The following is a 26,914-nucleotide window of genomic DNA, read 5'->3' as shown; positions in this document are numbered from 1 at the left end:
TTGGGGTTGGGGAAGAACAGAGCCTCAGGGGAAGTGGGGAAATATTAAAAAGTCTAACATATATGCAGTTGAAGTCCTAGAAGGAAAGGAGCAAGAGGATGGAGAAGAAAAACTATTTGAAGAAATAATAACTGAAAATTTCTCAAGTTTAGTGAAAAACATAATTTTATAGAATCTCAGTGAGAGAGAGGGCCAAGTGGGATAAATTCAAATAAAATCATATGTAGGCATATCATAGTCAAACTGCAGAAAACCAAAGGTAAAGGGAAAATCTGGAAAGCATTCAGAGAAAAAGAATACATTGTATATAGGAAAGCAATACTACAACTATCACTGACTTCTCATCAGAAACAATAGAGCCTAGAAGGTAGTAGAATGTCATCTTTAAAGTGCTGGAAGAAAACTGTCAACCCAGAATTCTGTATCAAGTAAAAATATCCTTTAAAATTGAAGGCAAAATAAAGATATTTCCAAATAAATGTAAACTAAGAAAAGTTGTCACTCACATAGTTGCATTACTAGAAATGCTAAGGGAAGCTCTTTTGACTGAAGAGAGATAATACCAGATGGGAACTCAAGTCTTCAGGAAAAAAAAGAAAAGTACTAGAAATGTTAAGTATAAAGTTCTAATTTTTTTCCTCTTAATCTCTTTACAATACAATTGCTGTGTAAATAATTCCTTTTATTCTCCTTGAGGTACTTTTTAGGGAGGGTAGAGGAAAAGAACAGTCCTGCTCTGAAGGGGAAATCTGCTAAAGCTTCCAAAATAATATCCTTATTAAATTTAGAATCCTCAAATCTGAAAAAAAATTAAGTAGCTAATATTTATAATCCTTTTCTTTTCAGATATAAAACCAAATGTGGAACTGAAAAGCACTCAGGAACAGCCTGTGCCCACAGGTAACATCAGGTCTTTCCTTTCTAGAAATATACCTTTACTGAAATTACCAAAGAAAGATAAATATTCTGATTATAGTAAAAATGCTATAGAAATGTGTTGGGAAAAAACATAGTTGTCTCTTTCTGATACAAAAATAACTCATCCATTTACATTATATAAATTATTTGGCATCATAGGGCCAAACTTAATGTTGATCACTGTTTTTTTTTTTCCTTTTAATTATTTTTAACTGACTAGTTTAAATAAAAGTAGTTTTTGTTGACCAATGTAGTAGCTTATGTTTCATCAGCTTGTGCTTTTCACTCTAGATAGTGGTCAGCAAAATTTTTGTGAATGGCAAGATAGTAAATATTTTAGACTTTGTGGGCAATATAGGATCTCTGTCACATATTCCTCTTTATGTTTTTTGCAACCTTTTAAAAATGTACAAACCATTCCTACTTCCTGGGCCCATATAAAAACAAGCCATTGCTTGTGGCTCTCAGGCCATAGTTTGCTGACTCCTGCTCCAGAATAAACTAGAGACATTTAAAATAATCTATTTCCTAAAAATAACTTCCATGTTTCCTAGATTGATTAACCCACTTTGTTTGGATCATAATTTGTGCTACATTACAAAATTAACCACTGGAGTACCTTTTTGTTATTATCAATTATAACCTTATATTTTAATTGAACCAGGACCTCATGTTAGTTGTTCAGGTGTGCACTTTATGTTAATCATTTTAAGCTTGAGAAAAGTGAACTACTATTTAGAACAGTGTCTTATTGTTCATAGAGTACATGTTACAATATGCAGAAGTTAGGAGCTTAATGTGTTTATAAATCAAAACATGAGTCCATGATAACCATATTTTCAGCATCTGTTAGTCATGGATTTTATGAAATATGTTTCTATTTTACTCCTGTATTCCAGCACAAGTCCTGCTCCATCTGTTCGGTCACTGGTGAGCTGGAAGGAATACCACTGCAGAGTTTCTAGTCATTTCCCCTATTTCACCTAGCGTAAATGCCACAGGATTCAGTTTCTTTGACTATTTGTTGTATGTAGTAGGTACTCAATAAATATTTTATAAACATTAGAAAGGAGTTTGATAGAGGGACACCTGGGTCTCTCAGTCAGTTAAGCATCCAATTTTGGCTCAGGTCATGATCTCACGGTTCGTAGGTTCAAGCCCCATGTCGGGCTCTGTGCTGATGGCTTGTAGCCTGGAGCCTGCTTTGGATTCCAAGTCTCCCTCTCTCTCTGCCCCTCCACTGCTCATGCTCTGTCTCTCTTTCTCTCAAAATAATAAATTAACGTTAAAAAAAAGAAAAGAGGGGCGCCTGGGTGGCTCAGTCGGTTAAGCGTCCGACTTCGGCTCAGGTCATGATCTTGCGGTCCGTGGGTTCGAGCCCCGCGTCGGGCTCTGTGCTGACAGCTCAGAGCTTGGAGCCTGTTTCAGCTTCTGTGTCTCCCTCTTTCTCTGACCCTCCCCTGTTCATGCTCTCTCTCTATCTCAAAAATAAATAAATGTTAAAAAAAAATTTAAAAAAGAAAAGAGTTTGAAAATGAATAAGTTTTTAGTTTATTTCTTTTGTTAATATCTTTTTAAGCTACTATGCTTGTACATGAAATAATACACCACATTGTTCCTTTTTTCTAATGTCTAATAATATCAATATTTATTGTACAAAAGTATATTTCTGTTAAACTTGATTTTTAACAAGTTTGCTGTTTATTTAAGCATGCTTTTATTATGTCTGCTCCCTTTCACTTGTGAACTCACATAATACTTTGTATTTCCCTTACTCTCTTGTCTGAGTCTGCATTATACTTATGATCTTGTCTTAATCTATATCTGCCAATTATAAGCTCCTTGAGGATAGGAATTATTACTTATTCATATCTACAGCCTTGTCAGCATTTAGTAAATGTTCAAAGAAATAAAGGAACTTGAGGGCCAATATGTTTTCCACAGAATCACATTTATAATGTGAACAGAAAAGGAAAATAGGATTTGATATACAGTTGCATATGGGTTTCCTTTTAGGAAAGCATCTTCCCAAACCAGATTATGCCAGTATTTTTGAGCTCAGTATTTCCCATCACTACACAAATACTTCTTGGTCATAAATAACAACAGCATCCTACTGAATATTGTGAGACATATCAAAAGAGAGAGAATTTCTGTCAGGAAGGAATATGAATACATTTTAACTCAGGTGCACCCTGGGCATATTTCTAAACCTCAAGAGTTATCACATATATTCCACTTGGTGTATATATGAAAGAATTCTGTCTATCATTGAGATATTGTGCTGAAATGGGAGTCTACTTAATACATGTTTATAAAAACTCTTTAAAATTTGACTGAATAGTTAAAATTCTTTTTATCTCCTAGAAGGTCCAGTGATTTTGAATGACTACGATTTAACCAAACCTCATGAAACAGAAAATGCAGACAGTGTGGAAGGCCCAACCAATGAAGATGAAGATATAGGAGGTGAGCCATTGAGTACAGACTAAAAATGGTTATAGATATGGTTGAGGCTAAATATGTGGAAGAAATCAGAAACTTGCATTTGTGGGTTGAGTTGAAAGTAATTTTTGTTCATTTTACGAATATTAATATTTAATAATTTGCTAAAGGGTATCAGCAAACTTTGAGAATTTAAGGTGCTTATTCAGTATTCAAGTTATACTAACTTCATTTCTAAAATGTTTATTTGACTCTTTTCTGTTGTAAAAATAATACATGTTCATTATAGAAATTGTGGGGTATTTCCCAACACCAACAACCAATTCTCCAATTCTTCAGAGAATAACTGGGTGTCCCACAATTCCATTAAATTCTCATACTAACTCCTGGAATTAGCAAAGAACCCACATGTTAAAGGCTCAGTCCCACAAGACTGTCCTCACTTTAGACACCAGTTGAAACTACCAGGTCTCCATGTTACCTACATTTCTGTCCAGGTTGGCTACAAATGCAGGATTTTCCACACCCACCCTCCTCAGGTTTGATAAGTTGCTAGAATGACTCAGAGAATTTAGGAAAGTGCTTTACTATTACTAGTTTATCATAACGGATACAATTCAAGAACAGCCAAATGGAAGAAATGCATAAGGCAAAGTATGTTTAAGACTTTTTATAGAGCTCAATCTTCAGAACCTACCCAGTGCCCCCCTATCACTTTGTCTTTCTGGTGATGAACCCATCCTGACTAGGGCCCTTACCCTAAGTCGCCTCATTAGCAGAAACTTAGGTGTGATTGAAAAGAGATTATTATAAATAACAAAAGATACTCCTATCGCTCAGGAAGATTCTAAGGTTTGGGAGGACTCTTGTGCCAGGAACCTGGGACAAAGACCAAATATATTTTTGTATTTTACCATAGGCCACCCACTGGTCTTTGAGCACGAATCTCTTGTAACAAAGGATCATAGGGGCGCCTGGGTGGCTTAGTCCATTAAGCATCCAACTTCGGCTCAGGTCATGATCTCGTGGTTTGTGAGTTCGAGCCCCACACCGGGCTCTGTGCTGACAGCTCAGAGCCTGGTGCTTGCTTCAGATTCTGTGTCTCCCTCTCTCTCTGCCCCTCGCCTGCTCACTTTCAAAAATAAATAAAACACTAAAAATTTTTTTACAAAATGATCGTAAAAGTCAAGATCCTGGCACATTACTATAGTCACACTCAGTCATTAATAATTATTCTGGTTGAAAATGTCTCCCAGGGTGAGGTCACTCAGGTTTACAGCCTTCCATTTGATTTTGTCAGGTTCCAAAAACAGGAATGGTCTCAGCAATGTATGGCTTCACCTTTTCAGCATCTGGTATAATTGAACTGAGAGACAATATTTACAAGTTTCTTGTTCTGAGCCTCTCTTGGCATTTTAATATAATACTGCATTTCCTTCATTATATAATCCATTGATTGATTCCTTTACCCTCAGCTACTATTCCTTCTTCTCTTCATCTACCTGAACTTTTCCACTTTTGGAAGGAACATGAGGTTTAGCTGCTGTGCTGGTCTAGATTGCAGGCAGCAATACTAGTGTAGCAAGTGCCTCCCCCTCAATCCACTCCTGTTCATATAGGGTAGAGTTACTTAGGTACAGAACTAGCAGGCTATTTTTGCCACTAGCAGTATAGCTGCAGTCACTGTTAACCTCAGTTTTGCCAAATGGAGTGAAGGCACAACCTACCCTATCAGGCCTTTAGAATTCTGACATAAAGGTTTAACACTGTAGCTACTTAGGACGTGTGGGTGGCCCAGTCGGTTAAGTGTCCAACTTCGGCTCAGGTCATGATCTCACGGTTCATGAGTTTGAGCCCCGCATCAGGCGATGTGCTGATAGCTCAGAGCCTGGAGCCTGCTTCGGATTCTGTATCTCCGTCTCTGTCTCTCTGCCCCTCCCCTGCTCGCTCTCTCTCAAAAATAAATAAACGTTAAAAATTAAATAAACAACAAACCTGTAGCTACAGTTTCTTGCTTAGGAATCATCTCTGTTTCTGTCATTTGTTGCAGCGCTGGTCCTATGACTACTGCATCAGGTAGGAAAGAGAAAGCTGAGGTGATGTGAGGAAGAAAAAAAAGTATGGTCATGAAACCAGTGTCCTCTCCTCTTAGGAAGAATTATAGTCATACCAATATTTCTCCCCCCCCCCCCCCCCATGGAAAAAATTGCATAGTCACACTAGCATCCTCTTCCATCTCTCTTCCCCAGATTCACCAGAAAAACAGGAATATATCAACAGGGACATTCCCTTAATCCTGCTCATGTTAAGTGTGAGCACACATTCTTGAAGACACTAAACCAGCCAGCCCTTCATGTCTACACGTTCTCGTTTCAAACAACCAGTGTTTCAGTTGCCTGTTCCAATTCTCTATGAAACTATTCTTCTGAGGACAGTATCTCTCTGCCCATCATTTGACATTATGGACTGTAAAGTGTGTTCTTGTCCCAAAGAAATGTGATTTGGTGGCCCAAATTGATGCAGTATCTTCTGATCCGGGTTGTGGGGTTTTTTTATTTGTTTGTTTTTGGGGTTTTTTTGGTTTTGTTTTGTTTTTTAGTACCCTGACCATTTGCATCTACAACCAGGTAAGCAATACACAGTCCAGAGTCAGTGTCTATTCTGTCAAAAACCATTTGTAAGCCCCCTGGGGCTACTGGCATTGGTTCAGTGTAATCCACTTGCCAGCTATGTATAGGGCCTTGCCTCTGAGGAATCTTCCCCATAGCCATCGGAAGCCTCTGTCTCTCTTGTTGGCAGATAGAACAGTCATTGTTGGCATTTTGAGCCTCAGAGAGTGCAAAAGGAATATGTCCAGATTCAGCCCTCTGTATTTCTGTGGTCCCCAAATGTCTATGCCTTTCATGGACACCATTTGGCCACTTCAAGTAAGTACACTGTGATATCCACTTGGTTCCAATCCCCTTCCAAACCTGGAAGGGGATTCTTCTGATGGGCATTGACATGTCCTACTTTAATGCACTCCTCAGATTCCTGTAGTGATTTCCATACGGTCATACCCTATATGGGCATCGCTTTAAAAGACCAGTTTTCAAGGCACCTGGCTGGCTCAGTCAGTAGAGCGTGTGACTCTTGATCTCAGGGTTGTGAGTTAGAGCCCCACACTGGGTGTAGAGATTACCTAAATAAATAATCCTTATAAATAAATAAATAAATAAATAAATAAATAAATAAATAAACCAGTTTTCCTTCTACCTATCCATATGGCCTGGCCACTGGCCATCACTCATGAATCAGGTAAAAACCAAAATGTGGAGGCTTTTGTCATTGTTAAAATTCTTCCATCACTGCTAGGAAAACAGCATGTAATTCATCCCACTGAACTGATGTTTTTACATCTTCAATCAGAGTGGTGGTCTTCCAAACAGGATATTGTTCATTTACCTTGGAACAGCTATCCAGCAGCTCTTTGCTGGTCAGTCAGTAGCTGTTTATCGGGCACTTCTAAGCAATGATAGAATCTGGCAGCCTCATACAGTTCCAAAGTCAGTCCTAGGAGAGAAGAGGCTCACTGCTTGTCAGTACCTCCTGCTTGCATTCCTCAGGTAGCATAATCCTGTATAAGCCACTTCCATTTTATTGTGGAACTGTCTTGGGTATTGCCCTCCCAGAAGCATTAGAGCATTTCTGTGACATCACCTAAGATATCATGGGTATGCCAGATGTTAAGATTGTTTTTTCTGCAGTCATAGGGCAGTTTCAATTGCCTCTACTAATTGCCTCTAAAATGGAATTCTTGATTCCACCATCCCAACAGTCATCACTGGGAAACACTTGCAGACTTTTGCCATAAAGCCCAGTCTATGCTCCATATGGACCCATCATCTGTCCCCACCAGCGCTGCAGCTTCTCTTCTACACTGTGGGCTTGGGCAAGCTTATCCATCCCCATTTAGAATGTCCGATTAATAGGACAGATTTACATGACTTCTGTCTTATGGAAACAATCCCCCAGTCAGATACAATGTCCATGCCCATGATACATTCAGGTGAAAGAGATGCAGCCACTTCAAACATACCAGCTTTCCTCCAGACTTTCACATTAGTCTTTCAACCCTTCCATTCTTAACTGTAGCCTCCATCAGGACTTTATGAACAGGTTTTAGTTTTATAAAATGAAGTAAGGGAGATGTTTCCCAGTCAGACATAATATCCATTCCCATAACACTTTCAGGTAAAAGAGGCACAATTTCTTTAAATACAGCCTATTTCTGGGGTGCCTCGGTGGCTCAGTCAGTTAAGCATCTGATTCTTGATTTTGGCTCAGGTCATGATCTCACAGTTCATGAGATAGAGCCCTACATGGGTCCGCACTGAGGTCTGTGCTAATAGCCAGAGCCTGCTTGGGACTCTCTCTCCCTTCTCTCTCTGCCGTTGCCCCCCTTGCATGCTCTTGCTGTCTCTCAAAATAAATAAATAAATTTTTGGGGTGCCTGGGTGGCTCAGTCGGTTAAGTGTACGACTTTGGCTCAGGTCGTGATCTCACAGTTTGTGAGTTCGATCCCCACGTTGTGCTCTGTGCTGACAGCTTGGAGCCTGGAGCCTGCTTCAGATTGTGTCTCCCTCTCTGCCCCTAAACTGCTTGCTCACTCACTCTTTCTCTCTCTCTCTCTCTCTCTCTCTCAAAAGTAAATAAAATATTTTTAAAAATTAAAAATAAATAAATAAATAAACTTAAAAATAATAAACAGTCCAATTTCCACCAAGCCTCCCCTTTAATCCTGTCAACCCTTACATTTTTATATTCTCTCAAATTGAAGGCCCCTATAAGGCTTCACATAACAAGCCACAGTGAATGAGGCTTCCATGTCAGGGAGTCCCAGAAACTTTTCTTCTCCACCCTCCTAGCCATTTTACCCCTTCACATGCTGAAGACTTTAGGTCCCTAGTTAGAAGTTGAGCCCATCCCTTTTGTCATGACAAAGATTAATCTGTCCGACTATTGCCCTAGCTGATTTCAGATCAGATTTCTGTTTGTAATCTTTGCTTTCTGGCTTTGTAAGTTCCTGTACACTGAAGAGAAGAGTGGACTTGTTTGGGGCCCTTTAAGGAAGGCGGTCCCTTTGGTCTACCCAACCTTGCACACTGCTGTCTTAAGACCTTAAGACCTTTGTTTCAACCCCATCAATATGTTTCCTTTATCCTGTTTCTTAATAACAATCTGAAGATTTTCACCCTGCTGAGATAAGTCCTTTGACTATCCCCTTTATTTTTCTTCTTTGCTTTGGACTTACCAATGTTTGCTTTATTCTTCTTATTTCTTAATAACCATTTACAATTTTCCACCTTGCTGGGACAAGTCCCTTGACTCTCCCTTCTGCCTTTTCTCATTTTCTTGTTAATTAACCTAATGTTTTTATTAGCATCTGTAAAACCCAAGAGGGGAAGCTAAGGCAGCAGATTCACTCAGGTTTCTTGGACTGTTACTTGATTTTGCAGCAGGAAGGTTACACGGGGTGCCTGTGCAAAAAGGCAGAAAACTGTGTTTTCTTAGATTCTGTATTTGTCTCTTTGGCATCCATTCACCTCAGGACCAGTTTTATTAACTGTATTGTCTTATATTCGTATTTTGGATGCTTTGACATTTGGGGTCCTTACAGACCTGAGGAAAGGCTGCTTTTCCCGGGGATAGCCAATTCTTACAGATAGCAGAGGCGTTAGCCAGGATCATGCTTTTCATATACAAATCAACCAATCTGGAGTCTGTATGTCTCGCCCATCTTCTTACCTAACTCTCATACACCAAGTTAATATTTCCTCTGCCCAAAATCATCTTACAATGAAGTATATCAGATAACTGGAGACCATTCTATGTCCCAAAGTCTTCCAGAATTATTCAAACCAGCCAATCCTAAACTATTTACTCTGCCTACCTTGCCTTTTCTCATAAACTCCAATAAAAACGCTAGCCTAGGATTTCCTTCACTGCTCTTTTCTGCCTCCTGACTGGCACTGGTGCTTTCCCCTGTGACCCCGTGTGGCATGTGGCAGTACCCCTCTATGAGTCCTGTGAGTATAATAAACTTCTTCCTTCAAATCTTTGTTCTCATCTCCTCTTATAGCTCTACCAGCGTCACCATACCATATCCAATATGCATGCTCTTAGAATACCCCTTTAAACCACAGCATTTACCATGACCAGGGTAACAGGCACATTCCATGAATGAATATGTCTGTTATCATAAAGCCAATCCTATATGGCTTACATACAAAGTATATCAGCTGTTACACTTCGGTGTTCCACTCAGCATTTATAAATGGAGGCAGACAGTCCTCTTCTCAGGGTAAACAGACCCTAGAGTGGTTTTATCTAGTCCACCAGACTGCTGTGTGTCTGGATCATGTATAGCCATCTGTGATTATTCCATAGTGAGTTGTGGGTTGGGTATCAACTCAAACATGTTCTTCTTCTCTGTAGAATTCAAAACCAAATATACTTGCTCTAAATTAGTCACTCTTACTGTCCATTTTAGTAATGGTTCTTCAAGAAGCTGATGATACTGATTCACAAAATGAGATGCCTTCACACTATACCCCCTGATTTCAATAGTTTCTCGGTTTTTCCCTCCCTCAATGTGAACTCTCTTTTTGGTGACCAGAGGTCTTAGAGGTCCTCTCTGTTGTTACCTCAAAATTTTACCTTTTGGGGAAGCTTTTAGCCTAATAGCTGAAGCTTAAACCAGCCAAAGTCTGAGCTTGGTCTAACATCAAGGTTTGAGCCAAAACTCTCTTTTCATTTCATTTTCATAGTAACCAATTTCACCTTTTCCCGATTAGTTTGCATTTCTTTATGAATCCAGTGAACCACTCCCCAGGAATTGGATCCATTTCTGAAAACCCTTGGTAATTTTACCTTTAGTAACTGATCATAACATAGCTCCTTAACCATAACATGAGTCACCACATGGCCAGGACTCAGAAGTCCCTAATTTCTTGCTCTTTCTTCCTTTCTCTTCCCAAACCACATGTTTCCACAAGCCAGACTGCTCTAGCAAATCCCACTCCTGACACCAATTCTGGGATTTTTTTTTTTTTTTTTCTTTTCCAACACCAACAACCAATTCTTCAGACTCCAATTGGGCAACTAAAAATTCAATTCAGTTATCATACTAACTCCTGGAGCATAGAAGCCACAGGTTAAAGGCTCAGTCCCACAGAACCCACAGGTTAAGGGCTCAGTCCCACAAGACTGCCCTCACTTTAGATACCAGTTGGAACTACCAGGTCTCCATGTTACCTGCACTTCTCTCCAGCTTGGCTACAAATGAAGGATTTTCCGTACCCACCCCCCTCAGGTTTGATAAGTTGCTAGAATGACTCAAAGAATTTAGGAGAAATTTTTACTTAATGTTTCTAGTTTAGTATAAAGGACCAACTCAGGAACAGCCAAATGGAAGAGATGCATAGAGAAAGGTATGGAGTGGTGGGGCATAGACCATCCATGCCCTCTCTGGGCACACCACCCGCCCATCATCTTGATGTGTTTACCAACCCAGAAACTCTCTGAATCTCATTATTCAAGAGTACTTATAGAGCTCAATCTCCAGTCCCTACTCCCCTTCCCAGAGCTTGGTGGTTGTGACTGAAACCCTTAACCCTTAACCACTTGGTCTTCCTGGTGACTATCCCATCCTGAGGTTAACTAAGGACCCCATCCTAAGTTCATTAGTATAAACTCAGGTATGATTGAAAGGAGGTTGTTATGAATAACAAAAGACACTCCTGTCACATAGGAAATTCCAAGGGTTTTAGGAACTCTGTCAGGAACTGGGGACAAAGACTAAATATATTTTTATATTTTACCACAGTTTGGAAAGTTCATAGAAAGAAAAAAGAAAAATTCACCTCTATCCTTGCCACCCAAATATAGTCTGTATCAGCAGTATGGAAAACTTCTAGGCTTTTTGTGAATTTGGAACACTATATTTATATTAACATTGCACACATTTTATGCTAATATTTATGTTGATAAATCTGATCACTATTCCTTTATGAATGTCACTCAGATCTCATCTTAGATGTCATTTCTTCAGAGAGATTTTCCCTAACAACCCAGTGACTGTTCTTTTTTTATCCAGTCGTTATTTTAACACACTACCCTATTTTAATTCTCTGCATGGCACTTACCGTGGATAATTTTGGAGTTTTATTTATTTCTTTATCCTTCTACCTTTTATGAGCCAGGATCTTGGGCTGTCTTTTTCACTGCTAGATATTTGTAGCACCTAGAATAGTACTTGGCTCATAGTAGGGTGTACAATAAATATTTGTCAAATAAGTAACTAAATGAGTACATTAGGTTAATTATACATGTGTATCTATGTGTTTCATAAAGGAAGAAAAGAAAAAAAAAAGAATGTTTGAGATCTTTTCCTTTTGTCTTAGATTCTTAAGGGACCAAGAAATACAATTCTGTGTCTAAAACTTCTGAGATTCAAATCACAGCTTCAACTAACATTCCAGCTCTGCCTAGCTGTACATTAATTTGTACCAGTTCTTAACCACAGAGACTGAAAAAATGCTGCCTGGCACAGGATGTGGTCATTTGTGCTGAGGAAAGGCATACAATGTTCTATCAGTTTTATGCAACCTCTTGAAGATGCCATCCATGGAGTCACACTCAGAATAAGGCAAACAATAACTGTGCCTTTGGCTTGCATTTTTCTGAATTAGTGTTTCCGAGTTCTGGTAGGTGATGCCATTTAAGTTTAAGTTTGAACTTTTGATCAGGAAATTTATAATTTATGTTAGAATTTGCTCTGGATTCAGAAGTAGCCTGTGAGTTTTATGTTTTTCAGGTGATCAGAAAAAAAAAAAAAACAACCCAACAGGTTAAATACTCAAACATAAACAAAACACCAAAGAATTTCATTCAACAATAGGAATTTAAAACAAATATTGTAAAAACTCATGTGATACAGCACTTCTCTGGGAATCCATACAATAGATTCCAGTCCTCTACATTTTGACCCTGCTCCAGAAGTGCTTCCAAAGAGAAAAGAGAGATATTCAGTCTCTGTGGTCCACTCAATCAATTTGGGTCATCTTCAACTGCTGTAGCTTCTGGTGCCATTTCTATTGCCTTACCTTCAATTCGATGTCAGTGATGATTGGGATATTGGTGTATTTTTCTCAGTTGTTAGGGGTCTGGGAGTGTCATAATGGTTCTTGGTAGAGACTAGAAGATATAATCAATCATTCTAAATGATTTGGGAAAGAGAGAAGAAATGGCTGTTTCCTTTAAGCCTGATTTAAAAAGAAAAGAACAGGGGTGCCTGGGTGGCTCAGTTGGTTAGGCGTCTGACTTGGGCTCAAGTCATGACCTCAGGGTTTGTGAGCCTGAGCCCCGCGTCAGGCTCTGTGTTGACATCTCAGAGCCTGGAGCCTGCTTTGGATTCTGTGTCTCCTTCTCTCTCTGCCCCTCCCCAACTTGTGCTCTGTCTCTCTATGTCTCTCAAAGAATAAGTAAATGTAAAGAAAAAAAAAGAAATGAACAGGCTAACTTTAGCATTATTTTATTATTTCATTATTAAACTCCAAACTGATTATTGTACTGTTAATGCTAGCACTTAATCTGAATCATATACCTTTGGAAAAGGATGTTACAAGGTCTCTGCTTTTTAAAAAGATAAAATATGATCAGTACATACAAATTATACATGCTAAATTGAAAAATAATAGAACTGAAAAGTAGCATTGCCTGATAGAAGATATGCCTATTGCATAATAAGGTACTTCTGTCATATGTAGCATAGAGATGCATTAAGACTAGTTAGGATTATACTTTTAAAGGTAGTTAGAATTAGTTTTTTAAAGAAAATTTAGCTATAATGTAATAATGATAAACAAATTTAAAAGCATACTTTAGAGGATCCGATTTTATTTAAGTTTAATGGAAGCATTTTTTCTAATGTTCTTTAAAAAGTTTTAGAACTAAGATCTGTCTTGGAATATTTTAAATTCAGAATAAATGTAATCATGTCTGATTTATATGTTAAAGAAAGTGAAATGTCATGTGCATCTAAGTTTCCAGCTCTTAGAAAATTGTTTTATACCAAAGAGACTCATAAATATGGAGAACAGGGGCGCCTGGGTGGCTCAGTCAGTTAAGCGGTCGACTTCGGCTCAGGTCATGATCTCACAATCTGGGAGTTCGAGCCCCGCGTCGGGCTCTGTGCTGACAGCTCAGAGCCTGGAGCCTGTTTCAGATTCTGTGTCTCCCTCGCTCTGACCCTCCCCCATTCATGCTCTGTCTCTCTCTATCTCAAAAATAAATAAACGTTAAAAAAAAAAAAATTTTAAATATGGAGAACAAACTGAGGGTTGCTGGAAGGGTTGTGGGAGGGGGGATGGGCTAAATGGGTAAGGGGCCTTAAGGAATCTACTGAAATCATTGCTTCACTATATGCTAACTAATTTGGATGTAAATTTTAAAAAATAAAAAATAAAGTTAAATCAAAAAAGAAAAAGAAAATTGTTTTATAGAAGATTAGAATGCTAACTTTATTTTTCTCTTATGGAATGATAGACTAAATTTTTTAGGGGGAAAGAGTGTTTACCAATTGGAATTATTGTGTGAGAAACAAAATAAAATATTTGGAAAAAAACTTTTAAAAGATAGTAACATTTAACATAAATTCACTTATTTCCTACCCTCCAGATATTTTGATAATTTTTAGTTTTTGTTTTGTTTTTTAAGTAATCTCTATGCCCAGCGTGGGGCTTGAACTCACAACCCAGAGATGATCTTTTTTTTTTTTTTTTTTTTTTTTTTTTTACTATATATTCCTAGGAGCCTAGTGCAGGAGTTAACAATTTTTTTCTGTAAAGGACCAGGTAGTAAATATCTTGGGCTTTGTGGCCAAATGATCTCTGTTGCCAACTTCTCAACTCTGCTGTTGTACTGTAAAGCAGCTATAGAACATACATAAATGATGTGCATGGCTGCATACTAGTAACTTTATTTACAAACACAGGCTGTGAGACAAATTTGGCCTGCAGACCATAGCTTACTGACTCCTGGTCTAATGTATACATTTATCGTATGATGAGTTAAGAAAGCTTTTGCTCCTTGAAGGGAACAATGTTCATGTAAATATTTCAAAAGGACATTAATGGGGAGTCTAACACTATTATTTTCTAAATTAGAAAAATATAGGAGCATCTGGATGGCTCAGTCAGTTAAGCGTCCCACTCTCAATCTCAGCTCAGGTCATGGTCTCATGGTTGGTGAGTTCCAACCCTGTGTTGGGCTCTTTGTGTGCAAGTGGTGCGCTCTCTCCTTCTCAAAATAAATAAATAAACTTTTTTTTAAAAAAAGAAAAGAGGGGGGCGCCTGGGTGGCTCAGTCGGTTGAGCGTCCGACTTCGGCTCAGGTCATGATCTCGCGGTCCGTGAGTTCGAGCCCCGCATCAGGCTCTGGGCTGATGGCTCAGAGCCTGGAGCCTGCTTCCGATTCTGTGTCTCCCTCTCTCTCTGCCCCTCCCCCGTTCATGCTCTGTCTCTCTCTGTCTCAAAAATAAATAAATGTTAAAAAATAAAATTTTTTTTTTAAATAAAATAAAAAAAGAAAAGAGGGGAGGCACTGGGGTGGCTCAGTTGGTTAAGTGTCTGACTTTGGCTCAGGTCATGATCTCAGGGTTCATGAGTTCATCATCGGGCTCTGTGCTGACAGCTTAGAGTCTAGAGTCCGCTTCAGATTCTGTGTCTCCCTCTCTCTTTGCCCCTCCCCCACTCACACTCTGTTACTCTTTGTCTCAAAAATAAACATTAAAAAATTAAAATTAAAATTAACAACTACATGGATGGAACTACAGGGTATTATGCTCAGTGAAATTAGCCAGTCAAAGAAAGACAAATACCATATGACTTCACTCATAGAAGAATTTAAGATACCAAACAGATGAACATAAGGGAAGGAAAGCAAAAATACTATTAAAACAAGGAGGGGGACAAAACATAAGAGACTCTTAAATAAAGAGAACAAACTGAGGGTTGCTGGAGGGGTTGTGGGGGAGGGGATGGGCTAAATGGGTAAGGGACATTAGGGAGGATACTTGTTTGGATGAGCACTGGGTATTATACATAGGGGATGAATCACTGGAATCTACTGAAATCATTATAGCACTATATGCTAACTAACTTGGATGTAAATTTAAATAAGTAAATAAATCAATTTAAATTTTAAAAAAATAAGAAAAAAAGAAAAGAGGGGCACCAGGGTGGCTCAGTTTGTTAAGCGTCTGACTTCAGCTCAGGTCATGATCTCACGGTTTGTGAGTTCAAGCCCTGCGTTGGACTCTGCTGACAGCTTGGAGCCCGGAGCCTGCTTTGGATTCTGTGTCTCCCTCTCTCTCTGCCTCTCCCCTGCTCACAAGCTCTCTCTCTCAAAAATAAATAAACATTAAAATATTTTTTTTTAATTTTTAAAAAATTTGAGAAGAGGAAAGAAAAATATATATCATTACTAGCTTTGTCTATCTCACACATATATAGTGATTATGGCTCTGTACATAAACTAATTGGTCACAAATAAAATATGTGGATTAAACGTTGTGTTACCACTTAGTTGGCTCCTCCTTTCTTCTTGAAAATTTAAATCTAATAGACTAATGCACTGGAAATATTTACATCAATTCAAGTTAATTTCCTCCATGAGGCCTCCTTGTACTATCCCGCCTCCCTCAAGTGTAGTCTTAGGGCTGAGTTTTTGGAGTGTGTTTAATTAATACTTGTTTAAGCACCTAATTATACTGTATCTGGAATTGTTTGTGCATGACAAACTTTCATCCAATTCCATTATAAACTTTTTTTAAAAAGAGCCCTAATAGCTTACATTTATATCTTTGTAAAAATACCTACCTATGAGGTGATATAATCCAAGTTAATTGAAAAAAAAAGACCTGAAGATGTTCAGAGTTCTTTTTCAAGCCTGGTCATTGACTCCTATGAATAATTATTATTTCTATTCTTCTCAGTGGTGACCAGACTGATCTTGAGCAGTAGGAAATAACCAAAGATCCCTAAGTCTTTATTTTTGTTTAGCATTTGATGAGTGCAGGGGTATTGTAAACACTTCGCTGAATATGAAGGACATTGGGACCTTCCTGTCAGACCTAAGGTGTCATTGAGAAACCATAATGTCAAAAGCAGAAGTTAAAGAAATATTTACAACATCTAAAAAAAAAAAAAAAAAAAGAATATCCCTATTTCTTGTGTTCACTGAGGAACACAATAAAATAAAAGCCTCTGGACATCAGGGCCAGAGATCAGGTGTGGTTCATAGTAGTGTACCCAGGGATATACTAGGTAGAAATGAGACAGTTGGTGGAATGTCATCCCAGCAAGGCCCTGTAAAAAAAAGTAATGCAGTCGAGTGCAAAATGACTGAGGTAGAACCTTACAGCTTTTTGTTTCAGTCCTCCTTTTGAAATTGGATCCCCATCTTTGCCATTTCCCACTTTGAATATGGAAGGAAAGATTCTGTCATGAGCAAGTAAGTTTTGAGATTGTGATTTGACATGCATGTGCTGTTGGCTTTACTTTTCCTCTTTGAATAATTAGGAAAAATTATTGTGGCCCCCAATTCTCTACATTTAACACACTACTAGCCCCCAATTTTCAGCAGCCCCTCACAACCACCATCTCTTTCTGCCTACACAAGCAGTTTGTTCTGGAGCTGCAATGGGGCCCAAAATTACACAACACACCTCAGTATCCATCAACACCACTGTTTGTCCTGCCTAAATTGCACATTTACCCTTTGAATCAGCTACCTAGGGCTTCTGTAACAAACTACCACAAACTGGAGGGCTTAAAGCAACAGTAATTTATTCTCTCACACTTCTGGAGGCCTGAAGTCTCGCTCAAATCAGGGTGTCAGCACGGCCATGCTCCCTCTGAAGGAACTTCCTTTGCTTCTGTCTAGTTTCTGCCGGCTCTCAGCAACCCTCAGCATTCCTTGGCTCATGGTAGTGTGACTCCAACCTCTGCCTTCTTCACATGGCCTTCCCCCTGTATATGTCTCTGTATGTCTTCTATTCTTATATAGACACCAGTCATTGGATTAAGGGCCCATCCTAATCCAGTGTGACCTCATCTTAACTAATAACATCTACAAAAGTCATTCTTAGATTTCTGGCAAACATGAATTTTGGGGAGATACTTCAGTGCACTACATTATTTCTGTCTCTAATCTTCACAACTATCAAATACCCCTTAAATAAAATAGATGAAATCGATTGCTTTTTAATTATTTATATAGTGGTGATCAATTAGTATTTATTTAATTATTTCTGTAAGATATAAGATTGTACCTGCTTCCATGAGAAAAGTTGAATTTGATAATTTTTGATAGACCTTAAATTTTCTCTATTGTGATATCTTGTGTGATGCTTAGATGAAATATAAAAAATTTAATTAAAAAGTCTGTTGAGAGGCTCCTGGGTGGATCAGTCAGTTGAGGATCCGACTTCGGCTCAGGTCATGATCTCATGGTCTGAGTTTGAGCCCCGCGTTGGGCTCTGTGCTGACAGCTCAGAGCCTGGAGCTTGCTTGGGATTCTGTGTCTCCCTCTCTCTGCCCCTCCTCCACTCATGGTCTGTCTCTCTCTTTCTGTCAAAAATAAATAAACATTAAAAAAAAATTAAAAAAAAAAAAAGAAAGTCTGTTGAAAGGGGCACCTCGGTGGCTCAGTTGGTTGAGTGTCCGACTTCAGCTCAGGTCATGATCCCATGGTTCGGGGGTTCTAGCCCTGCATCAGGCTCTGCACTGACAATGTGGAGCCTGCTTGGGATTCTCTCTCTCTCCCTCCCTCTCTCTCTGCCCCCCTCCTCCAACACTCACTCTCTCTCAGAATAAATAAACTTAAAAAATATATTAAAAAAAAAAAAAGAAAGTCTGCTGAAAAAAAAATTCTTCCCACCTTAGGACCTAAGAAGATACAATGCCTGTCTTCAGTAGCTTTCCATATCAGAGTCTCAGTCTCTTTTGAGGTGTACAACATTTTTGCGCTCATGAGAAATACAAACTACTTTGATGCTTCTGAAAGGGGGGGAAAAAACCCAAGCCACATTTGTGGTTTATGGATGCTAATTACTGCTACATTTAGATGTGTGAAGGAGGGGTCTATGGCTGGAGCGAGCTGGGAGAGACCAAGTCAGCCTCGCCTAGGTGCTCACTGAGGTTCCAGTGGTACTGCTCAGCACACGCAAATATATGCTTCAAAAGGAAGTGCCGTTTTTATCAAAATATTACATCTCTCAAGCCCAGATCAAGACCTGTCGCTCATGGGATGCAGGGGTTATCTTACAAAATCAGCAGTGCTTTGCTGCAGAAGTTCACTCACAGGGGATTTCTGTAAGCGCTCACAATGGGCAGAGGCTTTACCGCTTCTACTGTGTCAAACGGGTAAGTTCTGTTGGTGACAGAACACCTCTCCTTGAATCTTTTTAACAGAAAACATCTCTGGACTTTTTTTTTCCAACCAAGCTGTGTAGCACAGTGAACTAAAAGGAACTTAATAGGAAAATATTTGGCATCTGCAAAAGAGGAATGGACAGTTGTGATGGTTGACAAAAATGGATCTGCTCACTGTCCTTGGTGGGTCCTCAAAGACTCTTCCCCCCTTCCTTTTGTGTTTCTTTAACTGTGGAGCAGGTGTACATGTGCCTCCTTGGAGTGGAAACAAGATGCATGTGAAATAAAATGTAGATTCCAATCCAGTTGGTTATCTGTATTCGTGAAACACCCATGTGTGCCTGATAACTAACTCTCATAGGATCTGATCTTGCCAAGTGAGTTCAGCTGCTCAAACTAAATTTGGCACCAGGCATAGTGACCTGGGCCATTGTGTACCCTGGTGCAGTTTGGTAACCACATGAAGGCACCCTGCTGAGGAATAAGTGAGGAATCCCAGTGGTGTGCCAGAGTCAGCTTATAATCTCTTATTAAACTTTCAGGAATTTTGTCAGCCGGTTGACTTCACACTGGAAGCTTGAATTGGGCCATGGTATTTATACCACTGACATCAGCAAGTGCTACAAATAAGCTCTTCCCCCGCTCTGCATTGGTTTTTAAGCACTTACCAGCATACCACTAGACTGAGGACTGAATGAAATCCTGTTCTGGCTCGCCAGGTTGTCATTTTTCATAATCTGTCAGAGGGGCCTTTTTTTCTTTTTCTTTTTCCTTGTAATTTGCATGGGGGAAAATAGTGTTGGAGATGAGAAGAGTATGAGACATTTCCACAACATGGTAGGTAGGATCCACAAATTTTATCTTTACAGTATGGGGATCACATGATTGTAAAGTTAATGAAATAATAGGAGGTACTGTTACAAAAAGCACAAAGCAATGACAGTGAGGTTTAGACTAGACACAACTGACCATACCTTAAACTTAAAATGTCCCAAAAAATCATGAGTCAGTTACTTCCTTCTGAATCCCATAACAATTTTAGCTTGCTTCTGTCAGTGAATGGAGGATGAGTGGACAGCTGGAGGCAATTACCAATCTTGTTATATCCAATTTTATACATACTGCATTGTGGCAGGTCTTACTGTACTTTACTGTCTTCCAAAGAGTTGACAACATGGCAAGGGCAGAGTCTCTTTTTTAGTATTATTCTTCTTTTAGGCCAGAGGTGGGGTATGTAGTAAATACTCAGTATTTACCCATTTTTCTTTCTGCCTTTCCATCCAACCATCCATTTATCCATTCATCCCTGCATTGTTCCAAGTGCTCACTAAATAACTGTCATTCGGTTAAGTAAAGTGAAGAAGAGCATGTGAATACAGTTTGGCAATGGGGCTTTTTTGGCTGTGTTCTTCAAACTGGGATATGGGAAGACTTTTCAAAGATGACATAGGGGTGGGTAATTTTCAGAGGATCTACTTCAGTATGTTCTCTTTTCTAAATCTGATCTGCTCTACAAGGCTGTTGTAGTTGAGGTTCTTTTTCTGTGTCTCCCCTTTCACAGTGATCCTTTCCACTTTATAAAAGAAAGACACATCTCTTGCCCATCCCAAATCTTACTCTTTGCCCTAAGGTGTAAATACTTCCAGGATGCCAAATAAGGGGTCATTTAGATAATTTATTTTTTAAGATGATTTTTTAAAAATGTTTATTTATTTTCGAGAGAGAGAGAGAGAGAGTGGCTGGGGGACAGAGAGAGAGGGGGACAAAGGATCTGAAGCAGGCTCTACTGTTATAGCAGTGAGCCCAATGTGGAGCTTGAACTCACAAACAGTGAGATCATGTCCTGAGCCAAAGTCAGACACTCAACCAACTAAGCCACCCAGGCACTCTGATAATTTCTTTAATCAAACTTTTATAAAATGCATACCCCTCCACCCATATCATTAAAAGATACATTTCCAACAAATTTTAGTTTTTATATTTAACAATTATTGATCAAGGTTTGCATTATACCTATTTTGTTTTAATCAATTGTGTGCTGATAATTGTAATAACTCAATCCAGAAGAAATTTTTTAACACTTAGCACTGCATGGTAACAAAAACATTTTTATTTATACATATATTGTTGTTGTAGAGACATATGATAGGATGAGCAATAGAGATTCAAGCATAAGAGAATAGTACATAAGGATGAAGTTCTATAGGAAAAGTGAAATGGAAATAGAAGTTCAGGGAGACATTTTCTGATTTTTTTTAAAAGCTTATTTATGAATTTTTAAATTTATGATGGAGTAAATCAAATCACTAATATATACATTCCATTGGATATATCTGGAAGAGTGTAATAACAGTTTAAACCATTATAATTTAGTATAAACAAAATGTGTGCTTGTAAAATGTTTAAATTATGAGGGGTGCCTGGGTGGCTCAGTAGGTTAAGCGTCTGACTCTTGATTTCAGCTCAGGTCATGGTCTCGAGGTCATGAGATTAAGCCCCACATCAGACTGAGTGTGGAACCTGCCTGAGATTCTCTCTCCCTCTCTCTCTGTCTCTCCCACTCTCTCTTGGGCATGCTCCCTTTCTCTCTCTCTCAAAATAAATAAACATCAAATAAATAAGTAAATAAATAGATAGAGATGAAAAATTGTAGATGTCAACTTAATTTCCACTTAATGCCCACTGGGTACAGGGGAGAAATATATAACTTTCAAAATTCTTTTGAGAATACTTGAGCAAGTAATTTGAAGGCCAGCCACTATCATATAAATTATATACAGTACACTGTATATAAAGGAGCCTTCAATTTAATCCTGACCCTATTTAAAAGCCTGATACAAAGATTCTCAATCCAAAATCTTAAGGTTTGGGAAACCTCTCATGTGAAATTTTGAGTTTATGGGCACGTATGCCTTTTATCTGGGTCAAGAGTACAGTTCTCATAGAAGTCCACAACCCAAAAGATTAAAAAGCTCTGACCAAAGTGTATGAGGTCTTAAGCCTTCTTAACTTTGCTGTTTTTGTAATAGTTTCATATGTAATGGTCTATAGAATGGCTCCCAACATAAATAATTTTGAGTCAGCTGTGTATGTATATAAAATAACATATACTAATAAAAAAAATCATGAAATAGGCATAATCCCCCTTGGGGCGCCTGGGTGGCTCAGTCAGTTGAGCGTCTGACGTCCACTCAGGTCCTGATCTCACAGTTCGTGAGTTCAAGCCCCACGTCAGTCTCTGCTGTCAGCATGGAGCCCACTTAAGATCCTCTGCCCTCCTTTGTTTCTGCCCCTCCCCAATTTGCACTATCTCTCTCTCTCTCTCTCAAAAATAAACATTAAAATTTTTTTTAAAGAAATAGGCATAATCCTCCTTTTTGTCACAGACCTGAAACCTATTGTAGGGCAATCTTTTAATTTTATTCCTTGCCAATTCAAAGATCTTTCCTTTTTCTTAATTTTAATAAAGAAAGTTACAGATGTTTCATCCACAGAAAAATGCCAGATGGAAATTTTTTAAACAGTTTTTTAAAAAGAATAGATAGATATCATTTGCCCCTGACAATTCTGTTGTGTGGTATCTAATTTAGCATCTAATACTCAGTGGTCTAGTAATAGGTTGATATAGTTTTCAGGCTTAGAATTAGGAAGATTACATTTGGAAGTGACTGATAGCACAGCAGTTTGAAAGCTTTGGATTTTAAAGTGTCACACACACAGCAGAAGAGTGAAGATGTCAGAGCCAAGCCTAAAGGAGGACCCTCGTAATCCAGCCCTTGGTGTATAACCTTCAAACACCAATAAACGAGATTATCTGGATTTAACATGTGACCTTTTTCATTCTGACTGGTAGGTCCAGATGTTTTCTCATTCAGTTGCCTGGTTGAAATCTGCTTTTTAACCGACTGCAATTGGATCTAGATTGGAGGTTGTAGAATGACAGTCTTGAAAACTCTATTCTGCAGGGGGTGATGCTGTCTAAACAGTAACATATGGAGACTGATGGTTTAATAATTAAAAATAATTTGTGACCTTACCCTTAATAGATTTGTTAATTATGTCAGCTGAATAAGTAAAAATGGGATTGTGGTAGATATTTCACTATATTAGTCAGTCTGGTGGCATTAAAAACATTGACAAGATTTGTTAGAACGAGGCTTTCTTGCACCTGTGTCTACAGAAGCAGAAATCCCAGTCATGCCTTTGTTACCCTTTGTTACCCCTCAAGGAAGTTCATGGCAGCCCTAGAGACAATAGGAAAGCCTCTTTATTAGGTTCTTTTAAGGCAGTCTAAGCTTATGGCTATACTTCTCATCCACCCAAACTTGGACACAACTTACTATACGTTTATTACCTCTTTTCATTGTTTGGAGCCCAGGACTATTTCTGGAATTTTGTTATGAACTGTTCATTACAATCATCTTGGTTTTCTGGTTCTAGTCCTTTAGGTTGTACTGGTTCTGTCTCTGAGACTATATGGAAAAAATATTTATTTTCTTCTTTTCTTATGGGAGAATTAAACTCTCACATCACTGGGTAAACCCTCAGAGAGCTTCCCCATGGGCTTTTATACCACTGCTGACTTGTAGGTCAGGGATAGTCCTCATTAATTAATTAATAATCATAGCCTAGTAAGGCACACTAAATTACTAACAGAATAGAAAGTAAGACATGAAAGCAAAAAAAGACATAAAAGCACAAAATGTGACAAGGAAGTAATATAATTAGAAAATCTGGATATTTATGGATTTTAGCACAACTTAGCAAAAATCGGTGTTACTTAGGTATTCTCTGAAGTTAATAATAAAATATTATCAACCTGGTTGGTTATAAAATAATTAAGTATGGGAAATGTCTTATGAAGCCAACTCTTACAGTTACTTTAGTTTTCTTTCCTACTGCCAAGTAACAGATGCACCTGGTGTTTTTTTAACACAATACTTATTAATTTATTTGAGAAGGTCATGACATTAGTTACACAGGAACAAAAGGAGTTAAAGTTAGTTTCATAAGGATTTGTCATATGGGATTAATCGTAGGTCAAAAGCTACACTTGTCACAATGCTTCCTGTAATAGTTGGTAAATAAGTAGCTAAACTCTACCTTCTTGAGACAGAATCAGTATCCGTGTAGCTAGATATTAGTTGTCAGGTTAGTTTTTTTTTTTTTAATTCTTATAGAGTTTTTTTAAATAGCTTTTTTAAAAATGTTTATTTATGTTTGAGAGAGAGAGAGAGAAAGTGCAAGAGGAGGGAGGGACAAAGAGAGAGGGAGACAGAAAATCCAAAGAAAGCTCTAACCTGTCAGCACAGAGCCTGACATGGGGCTTGAACTCACGAACCATGAGATCATAACCTGAGCTGAAGTCAGACTCTCAGCAGAATGAGCCACCCAGGTGCCCCTAAAAGCTTTTAATTTACATACATTTAAGTGTTCAAGTCAATGATTTTTAGTAAATTTATAGAGTTGTGCAACTAGCACCATGTTTTGGAACATTTCTATCATCCTAAAAAAATCCCTGGTACCTGTTTGCAGTGAATCCCCATTCCCAGCCCAAGACAAGTAATAATCTGATTTCTGTCTCTATATAGATTTACCATTTCTGGACATCTCATATAAAAGGAATAATACAATATGTAGTCTTTTGCTTCTGGCTTCTTTCACTTAGCATAATTTTTTTTTTTAATGTTTATTTATTTTGAGAGAGAGAAAGAGAAAGGCAGAAAGAGGGAGAGAGAGAGAGAATCCCAAGCAGACTTCGCGCTGTCAGGGCAGAGCCTGATGCAGGGCTCAACTCACAAAGAGTGAGACATTGACCTGAGCCAAATGTGTTTCTTTTTTTTTTTTTTAACTTTATCTGTATTATTGCATGTTTTAGTACTTTGTTTCTTTTTATTTCTGAATAATATTCTATTTTATTGATGAAATACATTTTGTTTATTAATTCACCAATTGGTAGACCTTCTGACTGTTTCCATTTTTTGGCTCATGAATAATCCTGCTATGAATGTTTGTGTACAAGTCTTTGTGCAGACTTATGTTTTCATTTCTTTTGGGTAGATACCTAGGAGTCAAATTGCTGGGTTGTATGATAAATTTATGTTTAATTTTATAAGAAATGTCTGTATTAGTTATCTATTGCTATGTAACAAATTACCCCAAACCTTAGCAGCCTAAAGCAATACAAATTTATTATCTCAGAAATACAGGCACAGTTTATTTGGATTCTCTGTTTCTTTCAAAGCTGCAATCAAGGTATTGACCTAGACTGTGGTTTCATCTGCAGGCTTGACTAGGGAAGGATCAAATTCCAAACTCATTCGTGTAATTGTCAGGATTCAGTTCCTTGAGGGTTCTTGGACTGGGCCTTGTTTCCTCACTGTAGGTTGGCTAGAAATAGCCTTCAGTTCTTCACCACATAGGCTCTCTAGCTTACTTCATCAGAGAAGCACATGAGAAGCACCTGAGAGAGAGTGAGAACAGGATGGAAATCATAGGTTTTTATAATCTAACAACAGAAGTGATTTCCCATCGTTTTTGCCATGTTCTTTTAACTAGAAGCAAATCACCTAGGTCCAATCCACATTCAAGGGGAGGAGATTATAAAAGGATATGAATACTAGGAGTCAGAGATTATTTGGAACCATTTCAGAAGGCTATCTATTACACAGCCAAATTTTTCCCAAATGGCTGTGCCATTTTACATTCCCACCAGCAGCATATTATGAGTGCATATTCTCCATATCCTTACCAACACTCATAGCTGTCTTTTTGATCACAGCCATTGTAGTGGGTATGAAGTGGCATTTCATTGTACTTTTAATTTGCATGCCTCTAATTACTAATGATGCTGAACATCATTTCATTTGCTGATTGTTCATTTGTATAATTTCTTTGGTGAAATGTTAATTCAAATATTTTTCACATTTTTAATTGGATTATTTGGCTTACTATTGAATTATAAGATGTTTTCATTTATGAATCATGCTTTTAGGAGGGCGCCTGGGTGGCTCAGTCGGTTATGCATCTGACTTCAGCTCAGGTCATGATCTCACAGTTCATGGGTTTGAGCCTCACGTCGGGCTTTATGCTGACAGGTCAGAGCCTGGAGCCTGCTTTGGATTCTGTCTCCCTCTCTCTGCCTCTTTTCCCACTCACACTCTGTCTCTGTCTCTCAAAAATAAATAAATAAATGTTAAAAAAAAATTTTTTTAATGAATCATGCTTTTGGTATCATATCTAAGAAATCTTTGCCTAACTCAAGGTCACAAAGATATTATGTGTCAGCTACTATGCTAGGCCTTTATATACATTATTTTGCCTAATGTAATTACAGTAACAGCCCTGTTAGGTGTAGATAATATCATCATTGTACAAGTGAGAAAATTTACAGAAATCAAGCGACTTGCTGAGATCACACAAGTAGAGTACAGCTTGAACCTAGATTTTGTCTACTCCAAAGCCTTTTCTCTTTCATCAGAACTTTAAAAAAAAATACATTCAAATCATTTTTAGTGGGCAACATAAGAGGGAAATACCCTATTGTCTTTTCCTTATAATTATCAGTACCCACTCCGGTGCTATTTGAATACTGTTAATAAAAACCTCTCTATTCATTATCATTGGAGGTTGTCTTTTGAAGTAGAAAAAGACTTGTACTCCAGTTTACAGCTAGATTCCATCCTGGTTTTATTCTGCCAGACATTATACCCTCCACTGTTTCTGGTAGAGCAACAATAGATCTTTGCTTGCAGTCTTGAAGTGTGTTACTGGGCAGCTGTTAAGCAGTTGTTATACTTTACCCCCAGGGACAAGCATGTTCCAGTGACAAGATAGCTTATTCCCTTATGTGCTTTTAGCATTGTACATTCACCTAGGACAAGTCAGTGCTGAGTTTTTCCTTGTATCTTAGTGCTCTAATTCCATTATTTGAAAACCAGAGAGAATGGAGGAAGCAGAGAGGAAGAAAAGTCCAAATAATATGTAGCAGATAGTAAATTTTATTTTATATGTATTTTGTTTTAATCAATATAATGTTAAAAAGAGCAAGAATCCTCTAATTCTTAATCCATATA

The 26,914-nt window shown here is 38.2% G+C and overlaps 1 protein-coding gene across 1 annotated transcript in view; it reads left to right on the top strand.

Moving 5' to 3' along the window:
* The window catches only part of IKZF3 (IKAROS family zinc finger 3), a 95,037-nt gene that overhangs the window by 24,563 nt on the left and 43,560 nt on the right, over nucleotides 1-26,914 (top strand). Inside the window, exons 2-3 of the mRNA XM_060646179.3 lie at nucleotides 847-900; nucleotides 3,286-3,387. Coding sequence (XP_060502162.1) covers nucleotides 847-900; nucleotides 3,286-3,387 — 156 coding nt within the window. The remainder of the gene's footprint in view (nucleotides 1-846; nucleotides 901-3,285; nucleotides 3,388-26,914) is intronic.

Source organism: Panthera onca, chromosome E1, assembly GCF_046562875.1.
Source record: "Panthera onca isolate mPanOnc1 chromosome E1, mPanOnc1 haplotype 2, whole genome shotgun sequence".
Classification (NCBI taxonomy): domain Eukaryota; kingdom Metazoa; phylum Chordata; class Mammalia; order Carnivora; family Felidae; genus Panthera; species Panthera onca.
The sequence above is the reverse complement of the archived record's forward strand: the minus strand, read 5'-3'. Positions and strand labels throughout refer to the sequence as shown.